Raw genomic sequence first — 26,403 nt, 5'->3', positions numbered from 1 at the left:
TATATTTCACATTAAAAGCCAAATTATTTTTCTGTAGCCTGGTTTTAGGAGCCCTCTAAAATAGGAGAGTGAGGAGGGACAGGGTGTCTGGGATGTCCAAAGCATTCAATCCCCTCACTGCTCTGAGGGATTAGACCAGACAAGTATCTCCTCCGGCAAGTTGGGTAGTTTTCTGGTTTAGTTTTGTAGTTCATTCATATCACTCCCCTTTTTCCCTTTCTTTTCCTTTTTTTTTTTTAATAAAAAAAAGGGGGTAGAGAAAGCAATTTTCCCAAATATTATTTAACCACTTCATGACAATTCATCCTGAAAACCATTTGCAGGGGAAACTTCACACTGTCCTGCAGTGCTTTCCCTGGGGAAGATTTTATTCTGCCAGTGTATGCGCTGACCGGGGGACTGTTGGCTTGGAGATTCAGGGCAAACCTGCTGCTGGCCAACAGAATTAAAAATGTATTTATAGGAAAGTGCTTGTCATTCCCTTCACAGGGCTGAGGATGTTTCTGGGGAGATCTGCCATAATTGAGTAGAAGGATCAGTGACATTCAAAACCAGCACAAGCACTGCAACATCCACAGAAAACCAAGGATGGGATTACGCTGCGGATTGACTTTTTCATTGAATTTGGGCTCATTACTGTTCAACTCGCAGCTGGCAGGAGAGGACTTAAGGCTTTTCAGCGCATTTTGCAAAGCGGTTCTTTCCAGCAGGAGCCCCTACCACTGGAGGTTGTTAAAGGCGATTGCCAGGAGGTTGCCAGGCGATTCCTGCTGGCACATGGATGAGGAGTGTGCCGACGGATCCTCAAACCTCCTCCCGGGAGGGCCTGGCCCATGCGCGCTCTTCAGGGAAGCACGGCAAAATGATTAACAAAGGGAGCAATAACCAAGGAAAGGAGAGAGCGTGCTGCAAAAGAGGGGGAGAGAGCTTGCAAGGAAAGGTCATTTGGACTAACAACCAAAATTAATATAATCCGCCACAAAAATGCTGGTGAAGAGAAATAAATTATAACCAAGAAATAAAAAGACAGCTGCTCCCAACATCTAGAACCACCTTTGGCCGCAATATCTCTTCATACTGCAAGTTAGGTCGTTAAATCTCAATTTAACCACCTAAAGAAGTGGCTCGATTTTCCTATAATTTAATATCTTTTTGTAAAATTTCCTATACATTATGTTTTTCATACCACCAGCTGCAGGCTCCGCTCACTGCCATCAGGGCTGTGAATTCTCGCTCAGCGGAGTTTCATCCTCTCGATAGGCCATTTATGCAGACGAAGATTTTTAGTAGCAGAAAAATAAGGGGAGGGTTACTGTGGCACTGCTTGTCCTACGGCATGGTGAGGAGAGGAAGCAAGGAACCTAATGGGCTTACCTTTAAGATAGGAGCCATGAACACGGACACCCCGGTCAGAATGAAAACAATGAATCCAGTGACTCTCTGCTCCCTGAAATAAAATCAATGGATTAACTGTGTGGCTTCAGCTTTAATTCTGGTTTTATTCCCTCTCCAGAGCACTCAAAACCCCTAAGAAGTCTGACATTCTGGCATATTTTCAGTGGTGGGTGGCAATATGAAGCCAGTAGCATCAGGCAGATGTCTTGTTTGCAACCAGGCCTCTGGCAGGTCCTTTTTTCACACATGGAATTGGTGCCGGTGTCTTTCCTTAACTCCACTGTTGGTGCATCAACAGAACATTGCTACTGAGTACAGGTAAGTGTGTTGAAATGCCAAACATCAAAAGCCATTAACTAGCAGACCATATTCTCTGCACGGCAGTTTTTATAGCATGCAATTAGGTAATAAATCACTAGCTCTCCACTCTTAAAACTGTGGTGTATTCGAAATATTGGTCGTAGTACTCCAACAGCCAGACAAATGCTGTCTTGCACCGTTCTGTACACTGCTGCACAAAGGAGCATCCCCTCCCTGAGCCTTTGCAGGGGAGCTCAACGTTTGCCCTAACAGGAGCCCCTAGCTGCTCCCAACACCTAAAAATACTTTTGCCAGCAATATTTCTTCACACTGCGAGTTAGGCCATTAAATTTCAATTTAACCACCTATATAAGCAGCCCGATTTTCAGATTTTCAGTCCCAGGACCTTCTGAAGAGCTGCACTGCAGGTTTGGAAATACCAAGACAGCAGCCCAAAGCTCTTGATGAAAACTGTGCCGTGGGCCATTCGCGCCCGAAGCGGCTGCAGGGAAGTTTGTGCGTTTGAATGTGGGCGCCCAACGCAGGTATCTGAGTGCAAGTGCAGTGTGCGGGTCCTTGCCTTGCCTCCCCTCGCGCGTTTGCATGGGAATCTCCAAGGGGATATTTCTACTGAGGACAAAAGAAAAGCCTCTAGGAAGCAGAGCCAACGGGAAGCTTTACTGCAAATCTAAGAGCTACTTCCCCTGAACCTCTGCATCTATCCTCTTGGAGCAAGACCTACACAAGCAATGATCCTGGCGAGGCCCTTCCGGCGCAACGTACCTCACTCCCAAAAACTTGGGCTGTTCTCCAGGAGCTGAAGTTTCCGTCTCCATCTTCAAGCTGTCGATATGGGCAATGGAGATGACAGTAGCAGCAACATACCAGGGAAGACCCATGAAGGAGCAGACAATCATGAGGATGGCCACCCAGAACAGATCCAGATGATACCCAGCACCTTTCTGTGAAGGGAGACAGACAACCTTATGCTTAGTTATTCTAAATATGTACGAATATCCTGGGCTCTGGCACGGGGGGCACCCAACAAGCAGCCTTTCCTTTCATCCCACTTTGCAGGCAGCAGCTTGGCCTGCTCTAAGGGGAGGAAATTTTCTAAGAAATCAGCAGAGCAGGACACCTTGCTCCGTAAAGGGCGAATTACCGGCATGGGCAGGGAGCCCAGGTGTGTGTTACTACTCTGGCAAGCTGAAAAACAATGCGAGGGGGTTCAGCAGCAGGCAGAGAGAGCAGCAGGCTGGCAAGCAGGCTGGGAAGGGACAAAGCGCCTTTCATATGGGATCCTGGATAGCACCTGCAAGTGGAGCCGCTCCGGTGCAAGTCCTGCAACCTGGCAAGTAACTCCTTCCCAGGGGAGATACACATTAACCCTTGAAAGCATCGTAAGCAAGCCCTCAAAAACCAAATATTTCCCGATTGTATTCACAAGGGGCTCTGCTTTCACCACAAAAAAACCAAAAAGACAAAAAAACAACATTTTTTGTATGTGTATATTATATTTTTATAACTAAATGCTCCCATATTTTTAAGGAGGTAACACGACAGCAAGAAGTCAAGGTCCCAGCAGCATCCGAGCTGCCCTGCACAGCACGTGCAGTACCAGGGCAGCCCGTGCGCACAACACGAGGCCACTTGGGCACGACGGGGATTAGGACAGCACACGAGGAGCCGCCTGGAAAACAAGAGGAGGCTCTGCAGCTCGCACTAATTTTGACTGGATTCAGGGGCCAGCAGCCCTTTGGAAAGCCAGAGGCCACCTCTGCAGGATGGAGAAAGTTGTTCACGGTCCCTCCTTGAAGTCCCTTGTTTTTTAACAAGTACAGCAGCTCCTTCAGTTTACGGAGACTTCGTTTGGCATCAGCAACGACGAGAGCACCTGTGTGAGCCAAGTCACCTTGCGTTCGTGTGAGTGACAACCTGGATATGCACAAGGCTTTAAGCATCTCGACTGCATTTTAATAAAACCAGCCTAAAGCCTAACCAAAGTTTTAAGCAGCTGTGGGAAATCCTGAGAGCAATCTGACAGATATATGAAGCCTGACATAAGTTAACATTTGCCATTTCACAGTTCAATGCAAGATCTGAACTTCTGTGTGTTTAGGAGAAGAAGCAATTGCAGAATCCCAGAGTCAGGACTGCACAACTGGGCTTGTCATCACTATTTGTACCTGGGGCTGGAGGATGCCACGGTTATTTACATATTTGACTTAATTTTTATAACCCTTAATGGACTATGAAAGGAAATGGAGTGGTCACACACGTCCAAATTAGAGGTGAAGAAACAAAAGCGCCTCCAAAAGAAGAGGAACCTTTAGAAAAACACTAGGGAAATCTCAAAGGTTTGATAATTTAAAGGAGATTAAAGCTTTTCCAAACCTGTTCGATTTGATTTTATTGGCAAGAACAAATGAGGCGGCCCCACTTGGCGACCTCGGAGGAAAAGCAACCCAGCTCCACGTGAACAGTGCTCATTGTTTCCCTACGAGGTGCTCTGCTTACCTTGGCTGGCCAGCAGCACCGCCACCACGGTGAGTCACTGACAACCTGCCAATACTCTAACAAGGCGCTAATGGGAAAAAAAAGAAAAAAAAAAGCCTTTTTGGCCTTTGATAGATTTTGTGTAGTGAGGCATTTTTCGGTGCAGAGCAGCAGTGAAGGAGCAGAGAAGCTGCACTTGAACAAAAGCGTGTTCTTGCCACCGTAACAAAGGAAGCAGGAGACAAATTTTATATTAAACAGGACTTTCCTGGAATGTTTATAATTTGCTACTAAGAAAGTACACTGAGTGCTGATATCTTGACCATGTGCAGTGCCTACAAACTGAGCAGAGGCCTCTTCCTTGCAGGGAAGATTTGATCCCTGGGGATCAGAAGAAGAAGAAAAGAAAAAGATCTGTTTGGAAAGAGTTACGGTTGGGTTTCGGCCCTTGGCACGGCAGCACGAAGACCAGATACGTATGTGAAGCTGAGGACACACCAAGCCCAGAGGTGCCCAAGGTGAGGAAGGCAGAAACCTGCAGAAAGCAAATACACACCAAAAGCACCTTCTTCTGCCAAGCTGGCAGCAATCCTCTCTGCACCTTGCCTCCCCCGTTGCCTCCACCTAATGGTGTGGTTCAAGGCCAGGGCAAAGATTAGCTTCTCCGTGAGGGAGGAAGGTGTGGGTACCGGATTAATTGTGCCTGCCAGCTCCGTATGGCAGAAAGAGATGTTTTGATGTTGCTTCAAACCAGCCTCATGGCTCTCAGCCAGCACCTCCACCACCTACCAAGCCTTTCCCCTTCCCTGCTCTTCAAACTCACTCCTTTAGACCACTCCTAGGATGGTCTTCAGCGTTGTGCCCGTGTCCACAGGACCTGGGACACCCTCGTCTTCAAACATGAGCCAGGCTGACAGAAGAGCCGCGTTTCCAAGACAAACAGCTCTCCAAACAACCGATCAAGCTGATATCTAAATAGTGACCCCACATTTCTCACGTTTTGAATGAGTCTTTACTCTCACAGTCTGGGCCATTTGAAGTGCCTCCTGTCAGCAGGAAGGGAGAATCTTCTTTCACAGGAATTCAGTATTTTTTAACCAAACTGGCCATGCAGGGAAAGGAAAAGCCCTGCAGGCATGAGAAACTGTGCAGTACCAGCTTGGGAAGTTTATTTTAAAAACATTAGTACATCCTAGGATGCTATACATCGGCATCTATAAAGCTCTTTTTTAAAGAGCTCCAAGCCACCTAATTTTTTGCCTCTCACGGCTGCCTTGCTTCAGCCCTCTGTCCTGGGCCCACGCACAAGGAGCCCTTGTTGTGCCTATTGCCTGGCACGGCCAACGGCGACCGCCTCACACAATACACACGTTAATGGGGGCCTGTCAGGCCTGGGGAAACTTTGCCCATTTCGATAAGGTGAGATGGATTTTGGCTCTGACGCAATAACACGGCGTAATCCAAAGAAAAAGGAGGGCAGGGCTCAGGTTAAGGCCGAGGTCCCGTGGGAAGGAGGCCCTTTGGAGCACACAGGAGCCCAAGGCAGGCACAGCTTTGCCAGCAGCAAGAGAGAGACCCCGCACTGGGGGATTCACTCTGGCCACCCTCCCCTTCATGCTCAGCTGCAGAAATCTGGGAAAAATCAGATCCCGCCTTGTAACGTGGGGCAGAACCGCAGAGGGAAAGCTGACCACAACCAGGGCAGCTTCCTCTCCTCGAAAACAGAAGCAGAGGACAGAGAGGAGGCCAGTGTCTTGGAGGGAGGAAGGGGGCAGAAGGAAATGAGCTGCTAGGAACCATCTGATGCTTAAGGAGACGTCTGAGTTAGCTGAACTTAAATTTGAAACTAGTTTCTTAAATCACTTAAGTGAAATGCTGTTTGGAAGCACCAGCACTACCAAAACCCAAAAGCTTTGCTCAGCAGCTGTAAGGCAAAAAGGAGAGCCTTATGCTGGCCCAAGCAGCTTTCCATATTTCTTGTTGGAAAAAAAAATGGTAGAAAGTAAGCCTGACAAGGATCCTCACTGGAAAACATCCTGTCCTTCCTAGGAATCTCCAGACATCAGACTTAGGGATGTATTTCAAAGGGATGGATGCTCTCAGTCATACACACAGCCAGGCAGACAGCATGCATTCACCCTCTTTAGGCAGACACTGTGAAGAACATAAGATTTCTTTCTCCGCAGTTCCTGACAGTGTTTAATTGAACCATTTCTCATCTCCTACTGGAAGTGCAGAGCACGCCAGATGGACGAAGAAAGTCAACAAACACATGTAACTACAACACATACAACTATTAAAACAGGAAAGAGCGCATGCATCTACCCTGAACCCACATATTTATATGTGTTTGTTGGGTAGATGCACGGCCTCTTTCCTATCTTAATTCTTCAGAAGGCAGAGTCCTGCAGAATTACCGAGGCAAAACACACCTCTGGGATCAGAATTAGCAGAGCCTGAAATGACTTGCATCCAGCCTTCCAACTGAGACGGACCTGTTCTGCCTCCAGGAATATAGTTGCAGCAGTAATAAGGCTCTGAAGATAGTAAGGTGCTGTTTGGATCAGTATGTCAACACGAGAAGTTTTGAATAGCCTACATGCATAAAAAATATGATGCCTTGCTCACACGTACACCTGAAGAGCACAGGCCTTCCAAGGAAAGGCCAGAATATTTCCAGGAGCCACCAAAGGTGGCCTCTGCCCCCACGTCAGGGCTCACCTTGAGCTTGTGTTCTTTCCTGTTGACGATGACAGCTGTGATTTGCTGGTCCATGAAGATGAGGATGGTCACCAGCAGTGCAGGGATGGCTGCAGCGAGGTACACCCACCACGGGTTCCCTCCGAAAGGTGGGATAAACCAGCCCCTCTCGGGACTGGTTGGCTTTTAAGAGAAAGGACAGGAAAGCTTGTATTAGTGGTAATGTAAAAGTGAGTTTATCTTAGTACAAACCCATTTACATTTGCAGCAGTGGGACTCTCCCTTCCCTTTAATGGCTACAGGGAGACACTTGAGGCTTGTGACAATTTAATTCTTGCCATAAACAATAATGAAATACTCTTAGAAATTTGGAATTGCTAATATAGATGACTTTTTGCGAGCTGATCACCAACAAGGTTACAAGGAAGCCTTTCCGAGGACAAGCACCTTGGAGCAGCTTTTCTAAAATGCCAAATGACTAAGCAGAAACACGGCTTACAGGAGTCCTGGAATAGGACCCTGCACTGCCCAGAAAAGGTGGGAGAAGCTGGGCCTGTCTCCAAAGGGCTGAAGCATGAATTAGAAGACAAATCCACCAAGCGAAACAGTACTAATGAAAGGGATATCAAGTGAAACGGTCCTTTCCAGAGAGCTGACTTCTTTGCTCTTCTGGGTCAAGTGATTTTATACAGGACAGGTGGGTGGAAAAGGAAACCTATTTCAGAGGCCACAGAGCGAGCTGAGAGGTACCTACCTTGAATTCACTTGGCACAATTAGTTTTGGGGTGTCCACACCCACCAGGGCATCTATTCCACAGAAAATCAAAATGGACAGGATAATGGCAAAGTCACTGATGAGCTTCCTGGCCTGAAACAGATGTGGATACCAGAAGAATAGTCAGTACCATGAAGAGCTGCTTCCATATCAATGCGATCCCCCAGCTTTGGGTTTGGTGGCAATACAAGCTGAAGGTTTCTTTTTTTTTTTTGGTGCAAAGGTGCACACTGTAACACCTGGTGCCATTTTCCTCCAGGAGCCTTGGGGACGTTATTGTGCCATCTGAAAGCCAAACAACTAAGCCTAAATGGAAGAACGAAAATAAGCCTAAGGAAAAAGAAAACAGCATTTGCAAGAAATTCCCACAGGGATTCTTCAAAGCAGTCCTCACCGGCGTGGATGCCCCCTTCTCCATGCCAGTGTCTGAAAGGTTTGTGACAATCCTGGCGAGAAGAACTGGCCCCTTCCTTAGTAAATCACTTCCTCTCAAACACCTTTGGTAGAGGACCCTGTTTGGACCCTGTCTGCTGTAGCTCAGTGGACAGGAAAGGCGTTTTCCAAAGCAGACTCGGGCCGTACTTACTCTTACCTCAGCAAGCAGGCAACTAGCTGCCAGTGTGCTGGGTCTTGATGCCTGTCAGCACCTTTGGGTCTCATTAACTGCTAAACTGGTTACTGCACAGCCCCTTCGTTCTAGCCCTTTATCTTAAGAAACTGCCCTGGAGTTTCCTTCTGGCCCTTGAAGCCATCTACATATGGATTTAAAGAGTAGCTGTAGGCCAAATACATGGGGCCGATGTGACCACAGCCACCAGCATCAAAGATCTAGGCTTTGCTACCCTACCAGACTGCAATGATTAACCTGTAAATAGAAACTTCATTTCCTCACAGTTTTTTTGCCCTGGTCCATTTTTTCCCACCAGTACCTTTAACCATTTCCACCCAGTAGCTGGAAATAAACTGAAGATAGATTTTTCTTTACAGAAGATCCAAAACTATCCTAGAGGTGGCTAAGCCACTCAGACCTCAGGAATACTTCTTAAACAATATGGGTTTCTTTTTTATTTCCTAGACACACATTTTCCTGATTCGTCATGGTCACATTGAAAGAGCTTTCATGATCAACCAATACTGGCAAATACAGACCATTTAGGAATCAAATTGAAAACACAGTGACATTCCTACAGATATTAAATGCTGGCTTCTTCCATTTGTCTTTTGACCTCTGATTTCTGAGGGTTCATATATTTGTGTCTTTCTGTGATATCACCAGAGCCAGAGACTTCTTTCTCATGTCATCTCAGGATTCCTGAAGCTTATGGTCTTGAAAACACAAAAAATACTGAGACTCCATTCTTCTAATGTGCCTTAAAGCACATTAAAGCACAAAGCAGATAAGAATCAGGGAAAGGGAGAAGAAATGGCATTTTGCACCAGGTAGTGGTATAGAAAAGAACCAATAGATCCAATCTCCCTTTTTTACGAGTGGCATAGATTACATTATTTCTGATCAAATAAGGAAGCTACCGAAAGAGGAAAACAAAGTAGGCTCCTCAGTTAATGCTCAAGTGCACCTGAAATCAAGGGGGCTCTGACAAGTCGAACCTCTCACTGCTTAGGCCCGGGATCTGGGTGCCCAGGACCCATCGTGCCTGTCCGCAACCCCCTGCGGGAACTCTCCAACATTGCTGCTTCCAGGCTGCCCCGGTTCACGTGGCTACAGCTAAACCGAGCTGCATTCCAGCCTGCGTGCAATTTGTTTTTTATTAGAAATAACAGAGGTTCAATTCTAACACTGCAGGACAGTAAACATCCATGCGGGATAAATCCTGGCACGTCAGAATGCCAAAAACGGGGGAAAGCTTTCCCAAAGGAAAGCGGCCTTGCGACACAAGGCTCGTGTGTCTGCCTTGTGTCAGCCTGGGGGACAGGCTCAGCCCTGGCCAGGGCAGGGTTTCCAGCCCAGGGTGCTTCAGCTGAGCCGCGCGCACGTGCAAGGCCTGTTTTTCTGCTCTGCCTTAATACCTTTACCAGCTGTTGTGGCGGCTTTAGCTGGGGAGACAGAACAAGCAGATGTCTGTGGAGCTACTTGAGATGCGCATAAGTTGTCTCGACGTCTGAGCAAAATTTCATTTAAATCAATGCAAAGATTTTGAGGACCTCCTTATTTCACATCTGGTCCTAAGGAAGTAGCGTTTCTCTTGCAAGTCTATACTGTGACAGGTAGGCCAGACATAGACCACAGCCGAGTTCAACAGTTTTGCACTAATTTTTGAGCATTTCACATGCTAAATGGTAACATGAAAGCTGTGCTAAACTGTATTAACACATTTCTTAGCTTTGAACTGTTGCCTTTAGTACTTTCAACATCGTTGTCACATCCCAATGACAGACTTTGGCTCTTCTGCTGACTTACTTGTGCCTTCCTCCCATGCAGTGGAGGAAAAGAGTGAAAGCTAAGCAACTACAGGGCATACCTTGGTTAATGAGTGCCACGCTTTTATCCTCACAAAAGCATCTTTTTGTGCTTTCCTACAAAGCACCTGTGTCTGCATGCTGCAGCTCTAACTTTGCCCTCTGAAGGAGTAAAGGGACACACTGCGGGGAGGAAAGGACAAACTTACAGTGGTGGGAAAATAGCGACTGGTCTTGAACTTCTTCAGGGCCATGGAGCAGGTGTAGGTGCCAAAGAAGAGGATGAAAGACATGAGGGTGATGTCGGGGACGTATTTGCAGTTGTTGCCCACAAGCTGTCCTCCGTACTTCAGGCACTCCTTCTTGGTCAGGGACGCCCAGTCCGGGGTGCTGTTGTACTGCGGAGCAGAGAGGACATCCCCGTGAGGCCAAGTCCGGACCCTGCCCGTGCCAGTGGGGGCATAGCAGAGCTGCGAAAATCTGCCCCTTGCTGCAGAAACCTCCTACAGCCCCAGCTCTCCCACCGGGGCTCACCACAACGGCCACAAGTTCGACGGCGCCCACAGGCTTCACAGAGCCCCGTGGGTCCCTTCCCTGTGGTATCACCGAGCTCCAATTCCCTCTAATTGCTTCTACACTGGTGCAGAGGCTTTGTCACTAATGACAACTGACTCTAATTGCCAGGCAGGGAGACACTATTTGTATTTAAAATCTCATTGTGGAATCCAGAGCCACGCAGGCCATGCTAGATGATCATCTCTTTCCTAATGCTCCTAGCAAAGCGGAGCCCAAGGAAGCGTGTTTTCCTCTCCCCACGCCTGCATAATTCATAGCAATGCCAGGACTACAAACGTGCATATATCAGTGAGCTCCTGAGTCTATTTAAATAGAGACAGGCGTAGGGAGCATCATCTTGTGAGGAGAATGTGAATTCAGAAAATATATATTAAAGCCGAGTAAAATTCAACGTAATTTTTGGTACCTACATCTGGCAATCTGGGGAGTTTTAAAATCATGTTGTCTCTTACTCCTCCCTTTCTGTGTGAAAGCCCAAATGAAGAAAATAATACTCTTGCAAGTCATCAAATTAGAGAGAATATCTTAAAGTATCCAAAATGAATACATACAACGAGATGTTTTAGCTGTAAAAAACTTATCACAAATGCAGAAATAAACTAATTCAGACCAGTGTGAAATTTGCCCCAAAGGGATGCCCTCGAAGCAAAAGTGTGAAGTACAAAAAGTTGTTCTCAACAAGCAAAATCTTCAGTTAGGAAGTCCAGCAAAGTTTACCAGAAGCCTGCCCATAAGTGACTGCAGCCTCCGCGGCACTTTCTGTGGATCCAAAGGGGCACAGCTCATTTTGCTGATGTACGTGGGGGAAAACATGAGGTCCGAGCCGTGATGCCCAGGCCGGGACCATGGCAGAGACCGGGACACTGTGGCCCCCGGCTCTTCTCAAAATCCGCCTGGGAGATGCCAACCTCCCTGCCAAGTGGCGGGGAAGGTGTCACAGCAGGGAGCTTGGGCACAGGGGCCTGAGATGCTGAGGTTCTGTTCCAAGAAATGGAACCATTCCAACCGTCAGCAAATGCAACTTCAGGGGTTATTTTCACACCTCCAGGCCTCGATTTAGTTTCCTCTCTTGCTGCTGGGGCTGGACTGCTGCTCTTTGCACAGTGCAAGTGTCAGGAGGCCAAGCTGCCCCCGGACGCCGCACGGACGCTTCCTGGAAGCCGCACTTACCATCCCAGTGGAGGAGTAGGGCAGCCCCTCAACTGACAGCACGCTTGTCCCATTAAATAACGAACTATTAACTGCAAGAGAGCATAAAAACACAAGGACTGTGAGCGGGCTGCCGAAAGCCCATCTAAGCTATTAGATCACTCCTTTCTAGACCTTCGTAAAAGGGCATCAAGTTGCACTTGCAATCTCGGTGCTCCGGTTAAGTGGGTCTAAAGTATGGCTTCTGAGTGACTCAAAAGCGTTGGTCATTAAGCACTTAAGAAAAAAAAGTTGGTAAGAAAAGTGTATTCCAAACTGATTTTTTTATTGTGGAATTCACTGTAAAGAAAAAAAAAAAAGGAAGATAAAAAACATATAGACAGACAATACATTTTTTTTTTCTGATTTTGCAGTATTTTCCTAAGATTTTCTGGATTAAAATAAACATCAAAGGATCTACTCCCCCAAAAGACATAAAAAAAAACATGGAAAAAACGCACATTTAAAAATTCAATTCAAGCAGCACATTCCCGTGTTTCATGAACACTTTGCAAGTACCTGCCTGTCCGGTGAGGATATTTAACTTTTATTCCGTACCCTATAGGGCCCATTTGTTTCCTTTCCCAGCAACTCCAACCATGCCAGGCGTGACGGACAAGGGGAAAGGGGGAAAAGGCCCTCGCCATGGAGGAGGCTCGTGCTGCCGAGCCGGGACACGGAATTCCCTCTGCTTTTACACTTGCAGGATGCGCCAGGCGTACAGAGCATTTCCTTTCTCCCTCAGACCTGCCCAGCTCAGACCTGTGTTTCGGCATTGCCCCCTCGGGGTGACAGCGAGGACCGTTCCGCACCGGCCCAATTCCTCAGCTGCCAGGAGGGAAACACCTTCCCACTGGAACGGGAGCAGGACGGGAGCAGCACCGCTCTCCTTGCAGTCGGTAACTATGGTAAACTCAGAGCTTCAGCACACCCAGGTCCTCCCGCGCTTTGCCAACAGGCGCTAGGCTCCCCGCCGCGCCCCCCGCCTGGCAGCTGCGCTGAGGTAACCTCGAGTTTACTTTGAGCCTAGACCAACTTTCTCGCTCGGGCCTTGCTGTTTGAGGGAACATAGGGGCGGTTCCGACTTTCCCAATGGGGAATTGGGCACACGCCTGTGTGTATTTGGGTTCTGCAGCCTCTGTTCCCCGTCGCAGCTCTCTGCTTTGGGAATATTTGTCTTGTGGCCCACGCGCCAGCGGGAGGCCTGACTTCCCACCTGCTTCCATGAGCAACTATTTGCTCTCCTTCACCAACCACGTAGGCAGGAGGTGTGAGCCATGCACGTTTGGGTAACACCCTGAATAAACGCAGCACCTGCACTCGGCAGAACGGTCCAGCAGATCCTGGGACTGACCCACTGCAGTGCCCCAACCACTGCTTCGGTCCCCTCGCCGCCTTCCCAGAAACTGCCAGGCAAAATGAGTGACAGCAGGGATGCGAGGAGACAAGGATAGAGCTGGACTCTCCACTGACCCACACGTGAGATGTCCCAGGAATGAGGGCTAGAAAGAGATTCCAGTTACCACTGAGGGTGAAGCTGGAGGGATGTGGCTGTTAAAGGCAACACCATGCATATAGCTACAGAGCAGGCTGGCCTCCTAAATCCAAGTAATTGTAGTTTCCAAACGCTTCCCAATCTGTCATTTGAGCATGGACTCATGCAAAGGCATCCCTGCCTGAGCAGGGGGTTTGGACCAGATGATTTCTAGGGGTCCCTTCCAACCTCAACCTCTGTGATTCTGTGTGATTCTGTAAGTACGCCATGCTGCCTTCAAAAATAAGGCTAACGTAAGTTATCTGAAGACAACTGATAAAGGAGGATTGAGCCATCCCTTTACTACCTCGGCAGCAGCACGACACCACGAGAAAGTAAGGGAGACCTTTTTTCTGCAACTTAGAGAGCTAATAAAACTTTCGCTCACCTGGATCTAAAGGTTCGCAGGCACAAGAGTAATGTGTGATATAGTCCACTTTGAAGTGGGAGTTGATTGGGTAATAATCTGCCAGCTTGATCATCTTCTTGAAAGCATCGTAAATGAAGATGAAGCTGATGAGGGAGGAGAAGCCTTCCTCGGTGAAGCGGGTGAAGTATTTCACCAGAAAGCTGGCATCAGTAGCAACCAGAACGAGACACTGGAAGGCTGACCAGAGACCAATCCAGAGGCGAAACTCCAGGTAGTCAAAATCGTTGTCTCTGCAGCAGGGTAGAGAGAACAAGAAGGGAAACACAAGGGGTCAGACAACGCCGTGCAGAGTTAGCTCTTTGCAGTGAGAAACGGCAAATGTGCAGCCTCTGGGACCTGTGGTTTTTGAGGCTCTCTGGATGTGCTGCCGCCACCTGCACTGAGCCATTAGCTAAGGCCATGATCATGCTGAGGTCTGACTTTCTTCTGGGAAGCCTGGCTGTTATTTAACAGAAGCTCTCTCAGATACCAGCTCATGCCCAGAGTCGAACTTTCAATGAATCAGTAGATGGGAAGTGTTTCTAATTTTGCTCCCAGCGTGGAATAGGCTGTTGTGAATAAAAATGACCGCAAATGCATTATTGAAAAACACAGCGCTCAACTGCAATCTTCTTGTGAAAGAGACTCTCCATGGAACCTGCTGCTTTGCTCCGGCAGGCGTTGGAACAACAGCTTTTATAACCACCACCTACTTTTCAGGAGGAAAATAACCACTCTGTCCCTCCAAAGCCACAGAAAGCCTCGTCCTGGCTGCAAAGAGAAGGAAGAGGGGCAGGAAGCCTCCCTGCGGTATCTTCTCGTGCAAGACAAAGCTCTGTCCTGTGCAGGCACGAGCGTGGCTCTGTGTCGGAGGACCCAAGGAGCGGGGGGAATCCGCAGAGCCTCCAAACCCCACAGCACTGGGGATCAAGGCGTACCGACCTCTACAACGTGCCACCAGACCCAGACTGTGCCCGCTTCATCCTGCGCTTTAGGAAGGTGCCAGATAAAACCATCTCACCCTAAAAGCACTGCAAAAGCAGACCTTAAATAAATACACCACCTGCAGGTCTGTCTGCGCTTCTCAAAAGTGCAGGGTACTCATAGGAAAGACCTGGTCATATTCTATCCTCTCAGTTCTTTCTTACCAACTCAGATGAGCAGCTACCCGCACAGATGCAATATAATGAAGGAAATGCAATTAAACGACCAAACACAGCTCACGCCTCCTGCCTTGTAGCAACCTGCAGCCATGCTCAAGCTTAATAATTCAATAGGCCTTCTCTAAAAATAGCTACTAACAGCAAAAGAACTGCTCTGCATTATGGGCAGCTGCTTTTCAAAGAAAGCCCAGTTTACCTTAAACCCCAATACTTCTCATATCATGTTGTAAAATGTGAGTCCTCCACAATTGTCAGTGTTGTGAGCTCTCTCCGATGGGAGGGGTATTTTCTTTTTAGTTTAACACGAAATCATCCTTTTAAACATCATCCAAAAATACCGGTAGTGCTCAATGTGAAATTACCAGAGAATATACCAATTTGTTTAGGGACTCTATTTTGCTGGCATCAAAAAAGTGAACTTGTACCAAAGCAGGCCCCCTTTAGCTCTGGGTTTTACACATTATCACAGCACGGACGTTAAAACAGTGGGTAAAAGCCGAATCTCCTTACACAGAAGCATTTAATACGGCAAATATCCACCTAGGACTTCTGGGGACAAATAATGGTCTCTATCTGTTCATGCCATCTATGTTCCGCTCTTATGAATAACAGCTCTTATCACAAAAGCACAAATGTTGGTACCCCGGACCATTTTGTTAGGAAAACCCCTGCTGGAGGCCTGTCCTCGATGCCAGGGGAAATGCAGAGCACTCGGGGAGGAAGAGAGCCCTGAGCGAAAGGAGTGAAATTTCCCTGCCAGCGCAGGCTTGGCAAAGGGTTCCCAAGAAGATCCGCACCCAACACACCGGGCAGCGCTGTGGTCTACGGAAATCCCACGTGTGGCCTCACGGACACCTCGGCAAGGACCAAATGGGAGTTTCATTTCACGAGCTACATCCCCGCAGCCAACCCGCTCCTTCCCTGGCTGGTGTTTCATTCGTGTGGGCCATCCCTCCCCTCCACCCATCTCCGCCCCTGTACTTACTTGCTAAAATTAAAGAGAAGCCTCTCAAAGACAAGGACGGGTCCTGTGCTGCTCAAAATGGTGAGTGGCTGGCCAGCAAAAAGGCAAAAAATCGCTCCGGTCACCGCTGTGCCCAGAAAGCTCTCCAGGACCCCCTGCAGTGGACACAGTGCAGCAGAGGTTAGTGCTGCACACTCGCAGCATGGGAGAGTGCCGGAGGCTCCCGCGCCCCGGGGCTGCCCGCACGGCTCTTCACACGGACGCGGCAGCGCACGGCGCTCCCAGACACAGGGCCTTTCCTCTCTGCTGGAGCAGATACTTCCTCCAGATAAACAAGATGCCTCTCGGCTTCGCTGGGGAGAAACGCACCAAATGAGGCTACTTCATCCAACAGCCCTGTGTGGAGACCGAGCTTCTTAAGGTGTCACCAGTGAACAATAAATTCCGTATTTAATTGGCTCTGCAATTACCTTTGGCATACGTGGCAAAATGGCTTCACTGGGGAACGATAAATGAGGGTGTGTTCTTGGATCTTCATGTAAGTTATAGCTGGACAACAGCAACAGCTATTTTTAAGATGCAAAATGTGGATGCAATGTAAGTGGCGTGTTTTCTTGCCAATAAAACGTAATTATTGACAGTGCACGCACTGCCCTATGAAAGTGGCAGAATGAGGTGGACCTTACCTTGTTTGCTCTTGTGCAGACTAAGCTATGTTCATACTTCACTGAGTTTGAAAGGAACAACAAGAGGGAGAAAAATAGCCACCTTTTAAGTGAAATGCCTTTTGCTATCATGATTCCCATGCCTAACAGTCCAGTGTTTAGGCCTGCTTTTCTACAAGAGCTAGAGTAGCAAGAGAAATGAAGAGGATGGAGGTTGGGTATTAACTGCTCCTGCAAAACATCATTAAGTGTGTTACACTGCCATGCGTCACGCCACTATGTGACTGTGCAAAGCAGGAAGCTTTGCCTTCGCTAAATGCCGAGCAGGATTTCGTCCAACACCATCATTGCCTGCTTTTCTGCCACAAATGTGGCTTCAGAATAGCAGTTCCAGATGCAGGGTCCGCAAGCATCTGCCAGGTTGCACGCAGCAGAGAGCAGCTGAGGAGAGTGTTGGATCCTCCTGCTCTGGAGACACTGGCGTGCTGAGCTCCGTGGCTCAGCACGCTCCCAAAACTGCTCATGTGGGCAGAGCGGCCACGCAGGATGGACAGGGTGCTTGAGAGGAAAACTTCACAGGGTAGCTCCTCAGCTGACACCAATGCTGCGCTACGGAGGCTCTGCCAAGCACAGGACACAAACATGCCACCGCCGCTGTGGCTGTGCCCTCCCTTTCCCTCTGCGGGACACCGCGGCGTCCCCCTCAGTGGCAGTTCCCTTTGTGCCGTGTTTGAGAATTCAAGGCAAATGTTGGAAGGACTGCAGCGAGCTCAGAGCCCGGGCTAGCACGTTGGCTAGCATGTCTCCGAGGGGCCCTTCGGGAGCCGGGGATAACGGGATAACAGCTCTTCTCCCAGAGCCTGCCCGGCTTTAGCAGCACTTCCTTCCTATTTGGTGTTGTTTCTTTTGAGGGTCGTGCATCTGCTAGCACGACTGCCCCAGAGGTGGGATTTGGAAGAAGAAAAACACACTGGTGCCAGGCGAGGGAAGCTCCTCCCTGGACAGGTGCTCCCTTTTTCTACATGTGTTTTACATTAAATCTGCACAAATAATTTAGTCCTTGTCGCGACCAGCGTAATTAGTGTGAGGACACTCAGAATGGCTGCACTGACTCTACGTAAACACGAGCTTTCATGTTTTCTTCCTCTCAAAGAAAAAGAAAAGCTGGAGGCTTACTAAAGCACACAGCTAGAGACTTGTTTTGCTCCAACCAACACAAGCCAGAGCAGTGCTCAAGCAGAAACCCTTTGCTCCAGAGAAAACGGAGCCAGGTCTTCAAGCCCCTGCTCCTGCCTTTACCCCTGCCACGAGGAAGTCTGTCTCTGCATATGCATTCTGGTTGCCAGGATTTCACCTTGCATGATTACTAAATTCATCACTTGAAAAAACTTGCCTTTTTTTTCCCCCCTGTATTACACCTCTGAATTCCCTTGCTTTCTTCTACAGTATTTTTTATAGGGAGGCACAAGCCCAGGCACTGCAAGAGTCAGGCAAAGGATACACTGCTGTGCTCTGATGAGATGGAAAGTCTGAATCAGACTTAGTAAACCTCATTTGACAGAAACAGCACAACCAAGACACAAACACAGAGCATAGATCTGAGGGACTTCTCTACATAGAAGGAGCAAGGATCTTCACTAAACTCTTGTCTGTTGCCTGGCCATCTTTCAAACACCATTTAAGGTAACTGCCTGTGCTACTTCTCCAAGGACAGCAGTCCAGACAGTATTGAAATAGAGCCAGTTTTCAGGGGAAATGCTGCAGATCTGTATTAACTGAACCCAGAATTAAAGTTTTGGAAGTGGTCAAATACCCTTCTGTCTAAAAGCTGGTTTTGTGGACAGCAAGAGGCAATGCAGGTCGATCTTACAAAAACTATTGCTTACCTGCATGTTCTCTGTAGCATCCCCAAGCAGTCCTCCAAACGTGATAGCATTGGTCACTGTGGCCAGGTAGATGAAAAGAATGGCTGAAAGGGCTTGAATGTTTAAAGCATCATAGAAGTCACTGGCAAAGAAGGGTGCTTTCCTCTTTATGTCTTTGATTAAGCCACCACAGAATCTGAAAGGGCAAGCGAGAGAGAAGACTTGTATTACAGGTTTTACAGCGAAAGTCACTGAGGTAAGTAATCAAAAGCATGACCAGAAATGAAGGACGATCTGAAAGAAGTGAGGTCATCACATTACATGATAGTTCCACCACAGCTGTGATGATCCAGGGATATCACTGAGATATTATTGTAAAGAAAAACAATATACTGAACATGGGATGCAGCTGGAAAGCGTACTAGTTTCGGGAACACAAGCCCTCCTTCTGCTCAAACAGACCACAAAAGTTTGCAGGTTGGTCTTTTTTTTTTCCCAACTACATTTGTTGATGTAATAAAATATATTAACTCTCATCTAAACCCTCGCCTAAATTTCTCCATATGGCAGACACAGTGGTGGAGAGAGCCAAACAATTTACTAAATGGAAAAATACTTCAAACTGCTAACCAGCAAAAGAACTGGGACTTAAAATATAAGTAAGTGAAATCATCTTGCAGAGCAAAAGAGCTCCACTTGAAGATTCTTTCTGAGCAAGCACAGACAGGACAGTATCTGTCTCATATGAAACACGATGCTCAAATATGGTGTTCAGCAGCACCAGCTTGGGGTGTTAGAGGAGGAATCCCCGTGATTCAGCCACTTCCAAGGCCGTGCAGTGACGGGGAGCCCTGCACCCACCGTGCTGCTGCGCTCAGAGGGGCCGCTGCCAGGAGAGCACCTGGCACGTCCTAACCCATCATCAGGAACCATCAGCTGCTCTATTTGCTCCCAAGTGCAAGTTCAGGCTCGTGGACTTTTTCTCCTCCAATTTAGAGGATTTTTCTCCTCCCTCCACTAAAATCTCCCCAAATGCTCACAAAACCTGTGGACTGCCCCTGGACTGCTAAGCAAGCTGTTTTATGGATCCCCACCCAAGCTGCAGTCTGGCTGTGCTGAACTTCTATGAACCTTCCCCTCGAGCAATAACGCAGGCCGTAAGGCCTCAGGCACTGAGGCGGCTTCAATGGCTCTAGGAGGGAGACCTGGTCACCACGGCCCCGCGGAGCAGCTTGTACCGACCTGCCCGTTCGCTGCAGTTCTTCGCAGTCGCCGTGGCCCCCACCTCCGTGTCCTCCATCATGAGGGGTGTCTCCGTTCATCTGGACGTTTTCTCCCCCGGAATACATGTTTTTCCTAGGCAAGAGGACAAGCCACGCTGAGACTCGGGGTCGCACCTGACCAAATACGCACTGAGCTCCTTCAAACGAGCCTCACGCAGCCTCCCCGTGTACCCAAAGCAGCAGCTCTTCTGTCAGCCTTCCAGAATCGGCGCACGCTGTCCTGCTGTCACCACAGCGATGACCCTGCCGGTGTCCTTACCTTTTATCTGAGGAAGGCAGAGACTTGGGTGGCTCTATCCGAATGGCCGGATCCCATTCCCCAGGAGGGAGCACAATGACTTCATCCAGAAACTCATCGATCCCAGCAATCAGGTCCTGCCGGTCTTTGGCTTTGTAGGCAATGTCGTGGAAGACCTGCACGAGAGAGAGCCCCCGTGGAGCAAAGCTGTGCCTTTCCTGCAGCCCAGGCTCCAGGAGCAGCTGCTGAGCTGCACTCCACAAAAATAGCAGCGTCAGTCGCAAAAACTTTCCCCAAAACGTGTCAGGACACTTGGCATTGTGGTGGGTTAACCTCAGTAAGGGAGGGTCAAATTTTTTCAACCCTTATCTTTGGTTGTTTGGTTAACGAAAAAGATGCTTTTCTTGCAAACTTTTTTTTTTTTTTTTTTTTTTTGAAAAGGTGCGTTTTTAACCTTTATCCAAAGTGCTACCAGTGTAATTATCACTCTTTGGTCCAGCAAAAGCAGTTTTCAGTAAATGAGGAGTTTCAATTGCGCTTTGTGGGGACACTATAAAAAAAAGGACAAGGACACATGAGCCCTCTTCTTCCTGCCTTATCCAGTCTATCAAAAAATGGTTAGTTGTGAACTCTGTGAAATAGAAACAATGACGACATTTCCTCAAAAATAAGAACAAGAAATAATAATTGGTTTTACTGATGAGCAGAAAGAGAAATGAAAGGACGAGTGTTAGTGATGAAAAGAGAACGAGAGAAGAGAGAAAAAAAGAATGCTAGCTCAATTTTACCCAAATGTTTTGGACTACTTGCAGTGAAGGCAAATCAACACATAGCAAAGGATTAAATTTAAAAAGAATTAGTCAGTGGCAGGGGAAGAGAGGATTTTGGGGCTATGGAAACGACACCACTGCTCCAAGCACAGTGTGGAGAATGACAGAAAACAGAAGCTGGGATCGGGTGAGTGGTAACTAAGGGAACTGAGGAGGAACAAAAGAGCAGAAGGAGACAGCGAGAAAAAGAACATCAAGTAAATCAGCAGAGACGCACAGAGCCCAAGAGACACTGCAAGAAAGAGGCCGTAAATGAATATGGAAAGTCCAGTGCTCTTATTGAGGTGCATGATTAGCGAGTAATTGCTAGCTGCTCATGGATAATATATAACCACTGGGTGAATTAGAAAGAGCTCTGGGATCCTGTGCCACACAAAGCAGTAGATGCAGGTGTAGGCATTTCTGCAGTAATTACCTGCATCGCGGAGCAGCAGGTCACCGTGCGCAGGGAATGTGACTCCAGGCTCACGGCACAGACGAGGGCCCCCACGCGAAGACAAAGTGTCTTTGAAAGAGTGACTGCTAGTTGGGGACAGGCCTGATGGACCAAACCTCCCTGGGCTCATGCTTTTACAGTGTGTGAAGACAGATGAATCAATTATGCAAAGAGATGGAATTAGGAGATGACATTTAGATGCTGCAGCTTCACGTGCATGCCACCGAACCATGCTGGAGCAACGGGGATCACTGTGAGCTAGGCAAGAAAGAATAACCCATTTCACCCAGGAGAGGCAAAGACACCTACCTCATCAGACATCAGAGTGGCGATGGCTCGGCCGATCTCATGATAGGACTTGGCTTTGCCCTTAGGTCCCAGTAGAATGAACAGAAATCTGACAAAACGAACAAAGTGATTGCATTTAGAATAGGAAAATGATCACTTACTGCTTATAAATATAAAAATTTAATTAAAAAAATGGGTGGATTGCACTTCTTAGAGATCCAGAGGATACCAGGGCTAATCTGTGTTTATAAGCAGTTTCTTATCTTACTGCTTCTTACCCACTGTATTTATTTCTCTAAGCAACACTGTATGTGCCACTCTAGCTAGCCTGGAGTAGAGGCTGCATCCTGCCAGCCTGGGCACTCATGGGCACGACACTCCCCAGCGTTTTCCTCCTCACAAGCCTTAAAAGTAGCCTGGAGACCCCAACAAGCAAACGGGGTCACAGTCCCGCATGACCGAGCTGGGCAGCCCGAGCAGGGTCTGCACAGCAACAGAGGGGATACTCGGGTGGCAGCGAGCAAAGCTGGGAGGGCAAGGGGATAAATGCGCTCGGGGAAGGCAGGAAGATGCTGTTAAACGTCCCCATGGCTCACCATAAACCACATCTCGCCTGAGCTGTTGGATAGCGTGCACTTACTAATGCTCCGCTGAGGCTGCTATCTCCGTACGGTGCAGCACTCCCGTGGGAAGGAAAACCATTAATCTAATTGAGTTTTAGCTTTAAATAATTAAGCCCATGCAGCACAGTTTGCAGTTCTGCTTGCAGGACACCGCGGAGTCCTGCAAGGCCTCACCTGAGGGCTTATTCTTACAGGGGCAACCTGGTTTGGAAGAGGGAAGCACACCAGGAATTAGGACTTGCCTGCCCTTAGTACAGCAGTTCCTACAAGACAGAGCTCCCATGACAAAAGAGTCTAATAAGACCTCTTAATGGAAAGGTTATCCACAGAAAAAGGATGCTTTTGCCAATAGAATTAAGCCTAGTATTTCTGCCAGAATAACGGGAATGCTGGTGAAAGGTGGTTGGATTTTCCACCCTCTCAAATGATTTACATACAAAGAGTTTTAAGTACAGCCTCATGGTTGGATGTTCAAAGGTGCTTAGATTCTCCTGGGCTGGAATGAAAATGAAAAAATAAAATAAAAAAAGAAGGCATCATCCTTCAAATGTTACTTAATTCTGGAAAGACCCAAGTCTTATCTTAGACACTCTCAATTTCTAAAACATAAATAAAAAGATATCCATGCTGAACTGGCAAAAAAACATTTCACACACTAGCAGTGCTTTAAAGTTGACTTCATGCGGTGGACAGGTGCCAAGCGAACAACTGCTCACCACAGAACACCCTATCCCAGGAAGGGAAATGGTTTATCGCTTTGAGCTGAAAATGCACCAGTCTTCATGCTCAAACCTCAGCCTGGCCACTTGGCTTGTTAAAAAAGCTGTTAGATCTGTAAGCCTTCTCTTGCAACGGCCCCTGTTCAGTGGCCCAAGGGTGCCAGTGGAGATCATCATGCGCAGTGGACAGTGCCACTTCAAGTGTCCGTCCAGAGCTGGACTCTCAGGAGTGACCCTAAGAGAAAAATCTTCATTGCTTAAACATAAACCAACCTTGTAATTAGCAACCAAAGAAGTACATGGCAGGAGACCAGCTTTCCCATTTCACCTGATTTAGCAAAGAGTGGGAATTATTGGGGCAATTTTCAGCAAACTCTGTCAGTCTGTGTTCAGAACAGACACACTAAGAGCTTCTCAAATTGACTTTAAAGTTTCCTGAATTCAGCCTTTCTCCAAGTACAGCAACGCTTCTCAGCCAATAATGGCAAATAACCACATCATAACCTTGGGCAAGTTCTCTCATCCAAAACCTTTTGCACTATTTCCAGTGTCAATTGTCTAGCTTCAGCTTCCAGTCATAAGTTTTGACTCTCTTGTACAGACATAGACCCAGAGATACCAAACGTGATCAAGCTCCTCTTACAAGTTTTGTGAGAACCTGTAACCAAGAAGGGAAGAAGTCCCAAACGGGCACTGCCGATGGCAGAAATGCAAAAGGAGTGGCCTCACAGTTACCTTTTCTACTCAGCTTGTGTCTGACCAGCACATTTGTAGTGTCACACTAGTCACAGCACTTGGTGTGTCCTCTTCAGGGACCTCTGCTGCCCTTTTAAGCATTGTATTGATGAAGTATCATTTTAGTTTCCTTAACAAGGCCAAAATATCATGAAGTGCTAAGTCAAATGTCTTATGAAGTCGTATATCCACCAATTCTCTTCCATTAAAAACATCTAAAGCCCTGTAAAAAAAAAACCTCATCAAGTTAGTTTGACAGGATCCACAGCTATGTATGACTTGGCATTGCTAACACTATGATTTCCTAATCAAGTTTTGCGTAAAGCTTTCAAGTCTTTTATTCAAGGTTCATAGGGAGGTGACTAACCCATGAGCACCTCGGTTATGTCCTTGCTCTCCTCCTACCACCAGGAATTCCACCTCTTTTCTAAAGTTATTATCAAACAACATTAAAGAATGTTCCTCAGACAGCCCTTTTAAAAGTATGTTAGTTGTAAAAAAGGGATCTAAGTTGCTGTTCAGCATTCTTCTGGCTTTTCAGGGGAATGAGACATTTTCATAAACATGTTCTGAAATAATTAAATTACCAGCTCTCTTGCAATGCAGAAGTTATCTGAAACTGCAGCACTTACTAAAATGTTTTTAAAAATAGCCAGTCGTTTGTGACATTTTCTAAATTATTTGTCGTGAACAATTTAACCCAGAATTGCCTTTGGTCTGTTGAACAAGACCTTTTAAATATAAAATATGCATAAATATGTATATCAAAATACATACACAAATACACACACACCCCCCGCACAAAATCATTCATGTATTTTAGTGTCTCAAACTGGATTATGTTTGCTTGTACTAACTATGACCTAGTTATGAATACTTTCCCCTAAGAAAGCCCTCATTTCTAGTTCTCATATTTCCCTTTTTACGATGGAATAGCTGCAGTATCTTCATCTTCTAGATGAAGGGTAGTAGCGAATTCCTTTCTACCCAACATATTCTGAGCCAGCAAACGTTCATTTCTGATCTTTCACAATTTTAGGCAAGCTTCAACACAGAAAACCTGAAATTTCACCTCATATCACTTATCTTGAAGCCTCTCCAAAGTAAGAGGAACGTTCAACCTCTCTTCTGGACGCTCGAGACAACAGCTGCCAGAGATGGCTGCCCTAGCTTCACTCAAGCTACTCAATGTGAAACTTTGTATGCCAGAACACCTGAAGTACTCAAAATTCTTCCTTCCAAGCCAATAATGACTCCAAAAAGCAGTATTTTTATTACCCTGTTTTACCTACCCTACAATTCCTCTGTCATTTTGCATGTTTTATCCTTCTTAAAGCAGCTGATGACCACCAAGTATGTATGATTCACATTTTATTCACACGGACCACACCACCAAAACCCGTGAGAAGAAATTCCTCTTTCCATAGAGGAGCAGTTCCAACTCCAAGCAGAAAAACGTGCACCAACCACTGCACCACAAAGCTGGCCCACGCACTGAGAAGACCAAAGTGAAGCACCTTAGCCACAGTGGGTGCAGGCCCCACAACCAGAGGTCGTGGGCCAACCCGCCTAGTAGGAAAGACTACAGCTCTCCCAGACCTTGGCAGGAGACAGCACCGACACTGCAGGGTAGAATTTCCATCCAGTTTGTTGACAGAGGCAATAAAGTTTCATGTGCTCTGCTTGAGAAGAATTTGGCCAGATGTCTCCTCAAGATCACATGAGAAGCACATCTGAGATGTGAGGAGTGCACACCACAGAGACGGAGAGGCTCCAAGTCTGTGAAGCACTAATATTTTCCATTTGATAAATTCAGTTAGAAATCCATTATCTCTGTCTTTACAGAGTTCCCGGAGGATTGGGGTGAAAACTGCCACAGTGCAGGAGACAGGGTCCCTCATAAGAAAAAAAAAAGGAGGAAGATCAGAGACCAAAACAAGACTGAAGTTCAACCTGCTCACCCAGGCCTGTTTCCCAGACCTGGAAAAGGCAGGAGCAGCAATTCATAAGGGGCAAAAGAAACTCAGCCAGGTCCTGCAGTCTCCAGGGCTGACAGGCCCAGCTCATGACCTACTTTTCCACAAGAATCTGAGGAACACGGCCTGGGGCCTGCTTAACCGAAAGGGTACAACTTGTGATTGCCCTGAGGAATGGAGGAGGTGAAGTGCTTGGTTCTTCAGTTCCACACAGCTCAGTTTGGGGCGAGGCATCGGCACGCTCCCCAGCAGGCCTCTAGCGCCACGTCCAGCGCGTGGACATGGACGAAGGGAGACAGGTCTCCACATCTCCCAGCGCGAGTCGGCTGGCAGAAGGGCTGACGCAGCCCTGAAAGCAACGCCAGCGGTGCCCTGAATGAAGAAAATGCTCGTGTATCAAAAAGAAAACGCACACCTGCGGTTAAAATGCGCCTTCAGTTGGGAGGCAAGGAAATGGAGCCTGGTTTCTGTCTCTGCCATACGCTTCCCAAGGGACCGTGGGCAAGTTACTTCATATTTCACTTGAGACTTGTAGGCACAGGCCATTTCCCAGCCCTACATATTAAACCAGGCAAGCTTGTACAGCTGCCCTCCAAAAATTGTTCCCTTGCTTATTCCTTACCTTTTTTTTCCCCACGGACATTACATTAATGCAACAGACCTGACCAGCCAATGGTACATTTATTTTAGGAGAATAAGGAGCTATATCTATTGAACTGTCCAGAGCAGAGGCAGCCATAGCAAAGCAAATATAATCCATAAGTGCTTACAAAAATCTGGAGTTCAAAGCACTGTGGAGCTAAATTTAATAAGGGAAACCCAAAGTC

The 26,403-nt window shown here is 47.4% G+C and overlaps 1 protein-coding gene across 1 annotated transcript in view; it reads right to left on the bottom strand.

Annotated features, from left to right (window-relative positions):
- The window catches only part of SLC4A4 (solute carrier family 4 member 4), a 142,828-nt gene that overhangs the window by 8,811 nt on the left and 107,614 nt on the right, over positions 1-26,403 (bottom strand). The window contains exons 10-21 of the mRNA XM_088531675.1: positions 21,545-21,632; positions 19,991-20,145; positions 19,691-19,804; positions 18,470-18,644; positions 15,940-16,073; positions 13,771-14,042; positions 11,831-11,901; positions 10,294-10,482; positions 7,646-7,759; positions 6,913-7,074; positions 2,479-2,657; positions 1,375-1,447 (exon numbers count right to left, since the gene is read on the bottom strand). Of these exons, the coding sequence (XP_088387801.1) occupies positions 1,375-1,447; positions 2,479-2,657; positions 6,913-7,074; positions 7,646-7,759; positions 10,294-10,482; positions 11,831-11,901; positions 13,771-14,042; positions 15,940-16,073; positions 18,470-18,644; positions 19,691-19,804; positions 19,991-20,145; positions 21,545-21,632 (1,726 nt within the window). The remainder of the gene's footprint in view (positions 1-1,374; positions 1,448-2,478; positions 2,658-6,912; positions 7,075-7,645; positions 7,760-10,293; positions 10,483-11,830; positions 11,902-13,770; positions 14,043-15,939; positions 16,074-18,469; positions 18,645-19,690; positions 19,805-19,990; positions 20,146-21,544; positions 21,633-26,403) is intronic.

Source organism: Tinamus guttatus, unplaced genomic scaffold, assembly GCF_059628265.1.
Source record: "Tinamus guttatus ecotype Peru unplaced genomic scaffold, ASM5962826v1 Tinamus_guttatus_pri_ptg000423l, whole genome shotgun sequence".
Taxonomy (NCBI): Eukaryota; Metazoa; Chordata; class Aves; order Tinamiformes; family Tinamidae; genus Tinamus; species Tinamus guttatus.
This window is presented reverse-complemented; position numbering and strand designations above follow the sequence as displayed.